At 34.0% G+C, this 12469-nt stretch overlaps 1 protein-coding gene across 2 annotated transcripts in view; it reads left to right on the top strand.

The window, feature by feature from the left end:
* LOC129219720 (Na(+)/citrate cotransporter-like) overlaps positions 1-11514 on the top strand; it is a 56680-nt gene extending 45166 nt beyond the window's left edge. The window contains exons 11-13 of one of the 2 annotated variants that reach the window (XM_054854006.1): positions 158-319; positions 4832-4969; positions 6942-11514. In XM_054854006.1, coding sequence (XP_054709981.1) covers positions 158-319; positions 4832-4969; positions 6942-7088 — 447 coding nt within the window. In that variant the 3' untranslated portion in view covers positions 7089-11514. Of the gene's footprint in view, positions 1-157; positions 320-2178; positions 2385-4831; positions 4970-6941 lie in introns of those variants that run through there. The other variant, XM_054854007.1, reaches the window with a different exon arrangement.
* Positions 11515-12469: the final 955 nt, after the last annotated feature.

The raw sequence follows: 12469 nt of genomic DNA, 5'->3' as shown, positions 1-12469 counted from the left end.
TTTCTATTTTAACGAATTCTCTTTTTTGAAAACTTTTTTCGTGGTCCCAAGGAGTTCTTATAATCGACCGTCAACTGTAATAATCATAATTAAATTACGTGATGATGATGAACTACTACCGAATAACCAACTAAACTTTCCTGTTTCTTCCCAGTAGAAGTCCGGTCTGTCGACGTGGATAACGGAGCAGTTGCTCTCTCTGAACATTTCTTCTCCATTGATCGTCGTGTTGCTTCTGTCCGTCATGACGGCCATGCTCACAGAGTTTACCAGTAATGTGGCGACTGCCAACGTCCTGCTACCAGTCGTGGCCGAACTGGTACGTTGTCTCCGACAGTATAAATGCTTGTTTCTTCAATGCGGCTGCGTAAGAAGCTTCAGCCTTTGTAGAATTAGAAAAGCTATCCCCAAAAATGTCATCCACACTTTTCATATGCCACCATTTAAGACGCTGATGCATGCGCGGATAAAAAGGAGGGGGAGATCCCCTTTTTTTTGAGCGACTCTGCATCAGCAAGGTTTAGGAATTGTCCTAAAAAGGAAATTGTAAGTCATCTTTGACATTAAGGGAAGGAATGATGCTCGAAATTGAAGTTTCAAAAAGGTTATTTTCGACGAACTTTGGGGATGTGAGGAGGGGAAGACGTTCAAAATCCTTCCCCCGAACATTTTTCAAAATTGAAGTTCTAAAAACGTGATACTAGACCGTCTCAAGTAATGTTAGAAGAAGGAATGGGGTTCAAGAAATTCTTTCCGGTATTTTCCGAAACTGAAGTTTCAAAAGCGCAATTTCGATGCCCTTTGATAATGAAAAGAGTCGTGTAATATTCCCTTGTTGTTTAAGATTTCCGAAGTTTAAGTTCTAAAGTCGTAATTTTAGATTACTTTTGATGACATAAAAGGAAAGAAGCAGGCTCGAAACCTTCTCCTTTCATTGGCTACATATCTATATTTTACTTGTTTTAACAACAATGCTGTGGGAGTAACCTTCCTCCCATAAATGTGTCAGTAAGATCGTTATAAGAGGTAAGTAGTAAAAATGAATAATCTCCTCAAAATTTATCTGGATCTGCCCTTGCACTAATGTTCATGCCACAGAGGATTTTGAAACTTTGTTTTTCAGCATTTAACACGCTGATGTCAATGGCACTTGGCACATAGAACTTCGACCATCAGATTCCCACATAGGGATGATGAGTTTCTAGGTTCTCCAGAATTGCACTAGGAATTTAATTTATAAAATAAATGCAGAACATCAAATTGGTAAATTAATAACATTAGATGGCTGGTAGTAGATCAGCTATTTTCACTCATTCCCGGATTAGTAGGCTTTAAGAATTCTCCCGGAAACATGTGAATTCTCAGCAACTGTTCTTACCCCCATGCGTTGAAGATTTGACTCGAGGAGTAACAATGTTTCTAGACATGCCTGTTGAAAAATAATGAGCTTGAAACTATTGTTGTAACGTTTATTGCAATGTGTAATGTTATGTGTTAGTGTAATGTTTATTGTTGTAAGTATAATAAAACATTAACATTTATTTTTATCTGTCAAAAGTCGTGAAAGCAAAAATATTTCGCTTTAATTAGTTTTTGAAATATGTCATGAAATTTACAACTAATTAAAAAAACATATTTGGGTCATTCCATGCGAAATGAGCAAATCAGCTGTGGCTGACATGTCACAGATATCAATGAAAATTTTTATTTTGGTAAACCATGCATATCTATGAGGGAATGCAAAGTATGGAAGTTTAAAAACTGTTTGTTGCTTTGTTATTGAAATTAGAAGTTGATGCTTACGCTAAGCCTAAATTTACAGAGTTCATTGCTGCCAGTTTTTGACTCAATAACTCCATAAGTTATAAACGTACCCTTAAAAAATAAATATTTCCGCATTCTATAAACAACTCTCTATTGGGAAAGAGTAAAGTAAAATTTATTCGGATCTTGTTTTGAATCTGAGATATTAACAAATATTGAAATTTTGCCAATTTACTTCAGATTTCAAATCACTCTTCTACCTCTTTTAATGAAGAAAATAACAGTAAAATTGATTCAGATTGAAAAACTATCTATAACTAACTATCTGCTCTAATTTAGTAATTGTTTATGAATTTCTTGATGACGAAATCGTACTTTAAAAAATTGAAAATTTCATTTTTTCCTCTATTTCAGATGTTTTTTTGAAGATGAGGGAATGCTCTAAATTTACTCAAGTTTTTTTAGGTAACATATTGAAGTGTCTTTTAGATGCTTCAAAATTTTAATCATTGGTATCAACGTATTTTTGTTACTAGAGTAACTTGAACTAAGGCAAAATTTCATTAGTTAGTTCTTTTTATTGTAAGTTTAGCAAAACAAACCATTTCTTTCGTGTTTCATTTTCTCAAAAGCATGTTTACGAAATACTTGCTAAAATGTACATTTTTTAAAAATCGAAATAAATGTTTGATATACTTGCTTTTGCATCATTGAGTCGTTTATCTAGTTTTTTGAACTCTCGTAATTTCACATAAGGATCGATCCATACAGGTTCCATACAGATCATTCATGTTCAAATATTTCTAAGTTATAAAATTAAAATAATTATTTTGAAAATTACAATATGTTTTTTCAGTATAATGTATTATATAGGGCACAATATACGTAATTTAAGAAGGTGCAATGAAGTTTTCACACTTTTTATTTCTGTTTTAGTGTGTGAATTGACTAGCAAAACTGCTCAATTTCAAAGACCTGTATCTTTTTTACAAACCAAATACAAAAAACAATATGTATAACATGTATAGTACTTGAATGGAATATTCAATTGGCCAAGAAATTTTATTTTTAATTCCATCCCCTTTTCGTTTACAGGGGTCTAAAAATGTCATTTTTGTCATTTTTCCGATTTTTGAGGGGCTGTAATAATAAAGGGTGAAAACCACACACAGCAACAGTTACATATTCTTTTTAGCATGGTTCCAGTGATTAATTTTTGCCGTATTTCATTTTGTGTTTCCGTCCCCTACGCGAGTTATCCCCCTTTGAAATGAGTAAAATTTTTACATTTTACCCTGAACTTTAACCTGTTGCAGTTATTTTAATTATTAACTTACAACTACGTAACTCAGCATGTAAGACTATCAATTCATGCACTTTAACATCAAAGCATTAAATTTACTGTCATAAATGTAATTCAAATAGATTTTGGCCAAAATGCAAAGGTCTAAAAGTCCCATTTTTGACTACGAAAATCACTTTTGATAACCTCTGAAAAATCAAAGGTCCAGTTTAGAGAAAAAATAAAAGTGGTTTTAAACATCTTTCATATCCATCTTTTAAGGATATGAATTTCAAAAAAATTAAAAATGTTCGAGCGCATCCATCCGTCGAACCTGTATGGATTGACCCATAAAACACAAAGAAAATGCAATTTTTTGAATTTTATTTTACGTTTGGAAATCAAAAACCAGTTTCGAGTTTCTTCAAGCAAATAGTAGAAACACAGCTCTATCTTCTTGTAAAATTTTAAAGTTGTCTGAATTTTCCTTCATTTGAATTTTTGTGTCTATGTGAAGGGGAAAATCATCATTTTACAAAATGTCACTAAGTTTAAAACTGATTTTGAAGACAAAGGAGTTAAAATACAACTTCAAAAGTAAGGTATTTCTTTTATGATGCATAGCACAATATTGGGTATTAATTTCATCGAACCTAATGCATTCCTAAAAGATTGAGATTAAAAAATAAAATGCTTAATTATGAGAAAATTGAAATATTTTCAGTTTTTGAAACTCGGTTAAAAGTTAACTATAATAACTTTGAAAATTTTACTGACATCAGATTAATTACCCTACTCCATATATTGCAACAAAATATAACTTTTATGTTTTCATTAAATAGTTAATAAGATACAAGCCTTCAAAATGCAACATTTAGCATTTATGAGAATGCTGTTCAATTTGACCAATTTTCAATCGCATGTAACTATTCAAATAAAAAATTTTAAGCAAAAATATTTTAGATATTTTTATATAGGCATAAAAGGAACCTGTATACCAAATTTCATAAAAATCTGTTACCATGCGGTCACCACGTTTTTGTGAATTTCGCTCATTTCGTATGGAATGACCCATTTGCGTAATTAATTCTACTACATTCTCCATCTGTCAATTAGTTACAGGAATAGAAAAATTCCAACTCGTAATAAATAAAATATTGCACAGCGCAATATTAATAGCAGATGAATTCGGAAAGTTGGTAATGAAAAATAAAATGAAATTTTCCATCAAAATACTGCGCTAACTTCCTCTAGATGAGAGCCGTACATCGTCCACTATATTAGTCTCTTATTACAACCAATTTCCAGTAGTTTTTTTCTTTTTTGCTTTTATAGCTGACTTTAAAAAAAAATAAAATGAGAAACTTAGCATAATTTACATTGATCTGCAGCAATTGATGGAAGCCGTTCGCCGACAGCGCCGTCTGGAAAAAGTGAACAAATGTTGCCACTTCTAAATTGGAAAGATTTATCTCCTCCCTTCTACCCTCCCTAGACTTTAGGTCTCTTGTTAGTGTATCTTTTAAGCCGTTAATTTTGTCCTCGTTATTAAGTTTTATTGCTATCTTCTCTTTGTGATTTGCTTTGTCCATTAACTCTAAAAAGCTGAAAGCGACGTTGTAACATTCTAACATTTGTTTTCGCATGATTCAAAAAGCCTGATGTAATATCGCTTATTCAGCTTAATAACTGTGCAGACTATCTATGACTTTGGCTGGATAATGTTGCAGCTGTAGAAATACAGTTGTAAAACACACATTTGTAAAAAATGTTTGTCTTTATCAGGCTGTTGCCATGAGAATCCATCCCATGTACCTCATGATCCCAGTCACCATTTCGTGCTCCTTCGCTTTCATGCTACCTGTTGCCACTCCACCCAACGCCATTGTCTATGAAGCCGGCTCTATGAACACGTTAGATATGGTAAGTACAGCAAGTATATTTGAAACGTAATTACATAAATAGCGCGTAACGGGTAAATATAAGTTGCGCTTTCGTGTAATAGTTTTTCTTCTCCACTTTAAATTTGCAATACTGCGTTGATAAAAACATACAATATGAGCAAAAAAATTTTGTTAAAATATTAACCTTTTCTGAAAAGATTTTTGTGTGCCAATACTTTATCACGTCAAAAGTACAAATTTTGGAAAGATTTTTTTCTTTAAACTTTCCAAATATTAAACTTTTTGTGTAAAAATCGTATTGGGGCGAAAAATTCCAACAGCATGTTGGAGAATAATACATGCTTTAATATACTATCAAAGCATAACAGTTAATCCCATATTTAATTAATAGTTATTTGAATAAAATTAAAAACTTAGCGTTACTCACGGGACATTTTTTCGAGAATCGCCCAATAATCATCTAGGAATGCCTTTCAGGCTTAGTTTGCATTTAGTATATTTGTGCTTTGTAAAAGAAATCAGAAATTGAATACTCCATTCGTAGTGTAAAGAAAAGTATCAATATTTGACAACTCTCCGATTTTTGATACCTTCTTCCGAACCCCCTAAATTTTTCCCGAATTTTCATCAAAACAACGAAATTGACTGAAAAAGGGATTTTCCAGTATTAGAAATTCGGAAAATTCCCTATAGTAAAATGATCACGATCGCAAAAACAAAACCTTTTCATGCACAAAAGTAAAAAAAAAAAGTCATTTTTGATACATGTTCATTTCATTTTCCTTCTGAAATTTGTATTTCCTAAAAAGTGCTGCAACACATTCCCGATTTTCTCTGAATTTTCTAAATCTTCACGTGACGCAAGGAATGTTTGTTTAAGCTTGACCACGAAGAGATGGCGGTTGACCTTGGAGTGGAAACATAATTTGTATCATTTGTAATAGGTTTGTTATTATTTTGTAACAGGTAGGCTCGACTGATTCTATCTATTATGAATGATACAAAATGATGTTTCATCTTCAAGGTCAGCAGCCATCTCTCCGTGGTCAAGCTTTATCACTTATAAGAGACAACAATTTTATACCTTTGAAATATTTTTATTTCCACCTAAAAGTTGCTGTTTATTTAACTTCAAAGAAGTAATAATAGTAATCTTAATTTTCGAATTTCGGATCCTGCTGGACTTCTAAACGTCGAATTTCGGGTCCTATACGGGCATTGTTAAGAATCCCTACTTATATTTTAAAAATCCCTTTTACGCTCAAATTGTGTAGTTACATTTATTTATGCTAAGTTTCACAAATTTCAAGCTTAAATTTCTCTAATTTTCCACTTTTAATGTAGGAAACTATGAATGACACAATATTTAAGAGTTTAATTAATCATGTATTTTTCCTTAAAATCATTTGATTTTGAACAAATTTCAAGATCCGGAATTACTTTATCTTACTATCGTCTCTTTTTTACTTTTTTACATGGAAGGGGCTTTACTGCAAAAGGACTATTGCAAAGGAAAAGTAACATTTACAGGGGTTGATTGACCGAATACGCAGCATTTCAATGACACACAGACTGCAGACTGGATTCCCGATTGTGTATGCTATCTAGACAAATTGGAAACAGTAAAGTAAGACAAAACAACGTTAGAAGAAGCACAAATTTGCAAATTATAGCAGACACGTGTTTCGGCGTTACAGGGAACGCCTTTTTCAATGCAAAAAATTGTCTTACTTTACTGTTCAGCACAAAGGTATTTATTTATCTTAAATTGGAAACAATCTAATTTTCTGGAATTGTAGATTTTCCGTATGCTTATTATGAGACTTTGAGAATCGTTGAAGCATTTTCCATGCACTGGCAAGAAAAGAATAAAAGTTATAGCTATATGGGGGAGGAAGGGGGTTAGGTCATGTTTTAATGAAGCTGCTAAAAATTTGGGTGGGGGGATTTTAATAGTACGAATGAAATTAATCTATTTCGCTCTTTTTCAGTTGAAGCCTGGGATTTTCATGAATCTCATTTGTGTAGCTATTGAAGTTCTAATGATAAGCAGCTACGGGAAAGTCGTTTTTGACTTCGACCAGTTCCCAGCATGGGCCAACACAACAAGCATGACAAACTCCAGGGGTGTGTCCTAGCGGCAGCCTGGACAAACGACCAGCCATGGGCAGTGCGGTCGTACGTCACATCAACGCAAGACAAAAGTATCAAGTCCAAGTTCTTTCAATGACGATTGCTTCGTGCCTGAATGTGATTAGAATGAAGGTGGTTTGCCTCCGGAATCTTCGTCATTTGTTGATGCAGAACTGTCTTCGATGCTGTAATCAAATTGTATGAAAAAAAATAATGTAAAACTTCTCATGCATTGATTGACTATTTCGAATGTCGCTCAAAATTATGTTTATGGGAAATCAGAAAGTAAGTTCCGTTTTCAATTTTTACCACGGAATAGTTGTTCTCGTTAGATCACGCACACGTGCTCTTTCCATAGAGCAGGAATAAGTAAATAGAAGGAGCAAGTCCATGGTTCAACCATTGGTTTAGCAAATCTGAGGCGAAGACGCCAAGTCATGTGACTCAACAACGACGAATGGCTGACACGTTTTGCGTGTAACTAGCGAAAGAAACCTGATTTCTTCCAATGCCTTGCTTTAAAATCAATCGCGTGACTTGCGATCTTTGTTTCACGAATTAAAGTCTTCGATTCCTCCATTTTATGCGGCTTATGCTGCTGCTGACTTATGACGCAATGCTGACTTATGCGGTCACGCTTGTTTATTCAAGTTTAAAGTGATTAAAATAATCAATATTCCAGCAATATGTGATACAATGTCTCTCATTAGATTTCTCATCGCGAGGAACTCTTAGTTGTGAAATTCACAAAAATATCGGAAAAGTTTGCACGGGCTATGGTCATAAGGGAATGTTTTGACCCACTATCCTTAAAATCCTGGTCTTACATCAACTGACTTTCATCTTTTAAAGCCTTCTAAGACTTTTCTTGTGAATAATTCCTGTCAGGCAATTGCTAGACGGTAACGAAGTCATATTTGTTTGTTACCCAATTGTTGTAATCGAGCTTCGACACGGGCATTCACACCCTCGTGACACTCTACAATAAATTTCTTAAAAGGTTTGTTACTAATGTAAATAAATAGTCTGACTATTGTAGTTTATTATTTAACTAAGAATAGTTCCAATTGGTTGTGTTTTATTTTCTTTGTGTTACAAAACGGGACTTTCTGGATTGCCTGAAAATTATTTCATTGCGGCAAGATCGTGTGTTGACAAAACAGCAAAGGCCATGGTGCTCATTCCACCATTGTATGTTCTTTGTTCCTTCCTTTATGGCTTCCTGTGAATATTTGTGATCCATTTTTGTTTTGTTTTTTAATCATTTATGGCAGACATAAAGTGTCTCTAAACATCAAGATCAACTAGTGTGGCATTATTACTCATAGTGACGAAATAAGTTCAATTCTTTTTTTTTTATGTAAACTGTTACAGTAAGGGAAGATACGCGCTCTACCACTTTGTTGTATGATTGCAAGTTTCCCATCTTTATCGCTTTATTTGGATACAAAACATAAGTTAAATTGTTGACTAAACATAAATGTGGCATTCTTTTGAGGTTTATGGAAGCGTTTTCTTGAATTTATTAAGCAATTTATTGCATAACATCCACTTATGTTATATATTTTGTAAGAAACTATTAATTGTTATGATTAGGTCGTTACCATGGTCATTGAAACTCTATATTTAAAAACGTATGAAAATAAGCGCCACAAATCAAGATATAAATTGTAATTTAGAGCAATCTCAAAACTTGTTATGTATTTGTATCCTTCGCTGTGCTATTCTAAAATGGAGTGCGGCTGCTTGGTGTAAGGGTAAGGTGGGCTCGAATCCTGGTGGGAGCCCTTTTTCTGGGTTTCTGAAGGTTCTCATGAATTCCAGAAATTTTAGGCCTAAAGTCCCCGGACAATGCAGAACGCAAGAAGCAACTGTGCAATAAGACATCGACACAGGCACACGTATTTATTGCTGCTATGTAGAAGACATGTCGTTCTCTAATCCGAACGATTTGATAGTCCGAATCCCCCCCCCCGCCCCCCAGTTCCAATCAGGATTGTAGAGGCTTTGCTGTATGTCACTTTTATGCAAAAAGAAAACTGTATTTGTCAGTGTAAAAACTGAAATCAAATTCATTCTCTCAAACTTTTAAGGGTTATGTTTCACTAAATTTTATATTCTGTAAGATTTAATAATGATTCTGAAATGAGACAAAGGTAGCATCTTGCAATTGCTGCATGATGTTAAGCAAAATCGGACAACCAATCAAAGAAAGTTGATTTAATGATGATTCAGTACTTTATCACGACGAAACTGCAGCATTTGGAATCATTTTTTTTTTTCCTCCAACGGATAAGTGGTAAATTCTGCTCCCACTCTTGTTCAAATTTAAGAAAATTCTTGGTTGAAAATATACTATAGTAATACAAAATAATTGCTATATGCAAAGCAAAGAAAAAACTAATTTAACATAAGATGAGAGTTCCTGTCTCTCAGCCGGAACAAGGCAGAACTATGATCAAATACCAAACAGTTCGATTACGCCACCCAGAAACTACAGTTTCACGCTTATTTAACGGTCATGAATATGGAATAGCTATAACAGAGCTGGAGGTAGCAAACTACCCATTAAATCTCAGATTACCTTCACACTGATAGCTAAAATAAAATTTAGTCAACCTGGTGCAGTTCACCTCGTAAAGTGAAGGCAAAAACATAACATTGTTTATACATGAAATAAATACACCGCCAGCTCAGTCATTCCAGCCGAGGACTGCAGGCGGTAACTTACTGAAAATAACATTATATCTTGAGCTTAATGCAATTGGACAATGAAGTGCTGCTTTTATTTCATCGAGAAAAGGAAGTTATAAGAAGTACAGTGCTGGCCAAATTATTAGACTAAGACTTTTAAAAGCAAATTTTTATGGATTACATAACTATAGACATATTAACGAACAGTGAAAGAATTATCTAATATTTATTATGTATTCCCTTGTTCTTGATGAACATTTTAAGTCTTTTTGGCAAACTTTTTACATGGTTTACACCATTTCTTAACTTTTTAGAAAAGGAGGTAAAAAATTGTTTATACTCACTGTTATATATACTCACATACACATACTCACTGATTACCTAAAACTAACTATAAATATAACAGAGCACACTAATAAAAAGAACTAGTGAACTGTTTAAGCTGATTGAGGTTATGTTCCTGGTAGGTAGGTAAACGATTCCGATTCCGAGTCACAACTGACTACAACTGTATTTATGTCAAGGTCTGCATACTAAGTGCCTTGCCTCCATTATTTTTTATACCGATAGATGGCAGCACCATCACCGGATCGAACAGTTAATGAGAATTTAGAACTAGACCAGGAGCTAATAGCTTCCTGGTGCTAGCACCCCCAGAGGTATCATTTTACTTGGAGGACATTGAGACCACGAGCATATTTAACGTCGCCCAGTCCCCTTTAATGACGGCGGTGGATCTTCGACCATCGAGGTTCGAACTCAGGACCCTCCGGCCCCGAATCCGACACTCTACCGATCGGGCTACCACGGCCCTAGGTAGGTAAACAAAGAACAAAAACAAAGCAGACTGTGCTGCCACCTGCAAACATTAAATTATGCGAAAATAACGTAATAATCAGTGTACAGTATGTACTGTATTTTACCAGTAAAATAAATAGTATTTTAGCACAAATAGTGTACAAAAAAAAAATTCTTTAGTCTAATAATTTGGCCAGCACTGTATTTATAGGATTCTTTTATTACTCTCTTCATTGTGACGAAATAAGTAGTTCAAATTTTTTAAAAGTTAACTGTTACAGTAAGAGAGCAATTACAACTTCTTCTAAGTAAAGTATGCTCTATCCACCAAATTCTTTCACAGAACTATGACGCGGGAAACATTTTCACTCATAAATTTAAACTCAAAATTTAAACATTATAACTGTTTTATCGGTGGCCGAGCGGTCTGAGTGACTGCTTGACATTGGCACACTTGAGGCGGTGGGTTCGACTCCCGCCCTCCCTCCGGTTGTACTTTCCCTTCTTTGTGATGTAAATTCTTTCATGTGTTGTTTATATGTGTAATAAAATATATCATGCGTAAGGGAGGCAAAGCACTCGGATTGTAGTCCTCATCAAAATAAACCTGTGCAATTAAGAGCCATTGTCTGTAAGAATCAGGCAGTTTAAAGCATTTGTGATTGTTGACATTTTTAATTTTTTTTATTTTCACATATGTTGTTCCTTATCATAAATGTAATGTAAATCCGAAATTTGAGCTTTGTCTGACTCACCATTTTTGAGAAAACAATTTTTTTTGTTTAGGGGGCGTGGCACATTTTTGCCGGTTTTTCAAATTTGCAGATTTTAATGTGCTTGTTGCTTGAAGCGCCCTTGTAATGACATGGATTTTTTAATTCCATATTACTATATGGCCTTGTTAGATACTGTTACAGCTTTCAATTCGGTGACACTACGAGGGCGACGCCCACAAACTCCGTTTAAAAATGACCGAAAATGAATTTTTTTATATATTCAAGGCCAATTTTCTCAAAGCGCCTTCATGATGACACCAACATTTTTAGATCATTTTCTTGCCACACTTACATACAACAAAAATATGTATCAAAATCGGTGTCACTATAAGGGCGCCAGCAGATATTGGAACTTTTATTCAATAAATTTCACAAAAACACAAATATTTAGAATCTAATTACAACTGTCGCCCTCATAGCAGATATCTGATACTACATTAGGTTGATAACCAACATGTTTGTCTAACATTTGCACAAAAAAAATCGGTGTCACTCCTATTATTTTTGGAAATATAATCGTTCCAAGTTAGTACGTTATGGCGTTTTTTTATATTTATTTATTTAATATTTTCACACCCAGATTTTTTTTTGTACATACTTATTTTTAATTTAATACAAAGAAGTGTACCTTATAACATAAACAGCTTTGGGCAGCAAGAGAGTCTTTTTCTTGAATAGAAAATGCCCGTTTTGATATAGGTACCAGGTGGATCTATTGTGCATAACATGTATAGTCTATTATACCAATACTCGTCTTGTTTTTTCCGGCCAAGCAAATTTATTTATTCCAATTGTTCTTACATGCATTTGACATAAACTTGCAAATGGTCAACTTCTACTCTTTTTCTGGGATACCATGTTTTCCCATGCTTTAGTGCTACAAAATTAGCAGTTTTCAATAAGAGATGACCGTCTTTCTGAAATTGATTTGACTTGATTCTTAATGTTTTCTTCGTTTTGGTCTACGTTATCCTCAAATTCAGTTTCAGATTCTGAATGTTCGCTTTCTTCAATATTCTCATTTGATGCATTGAGAATGCATTCGTTTTTTTGTTTCTTCCATCGAAAAAAAAAGGATAGGATTTGTTTCATAGTACAATACTCTGAAGCAACGAACA

The sequence above is a fragment of the Uloborus diversus genome, chromosome 4 (genome assembly GCF_026930045.1).
Source record: "Uloborus diversus isolate 005 chromosome 4, Udiv.v.3.1, whole genome shotgun sequence".
In the NCBI taxonomy this organism is placed as follows: Eukaryota; Metazoa; Arthropoda; class Arachnida; order Araneae; family Uloboridae; genus Uloborus; species Uloborus diversus.
The sequence above is the reverse complement of the archived record's forward strand: the minus strand, read 5'-3'. Positions and strand labels throughout refer to the sequence as shown.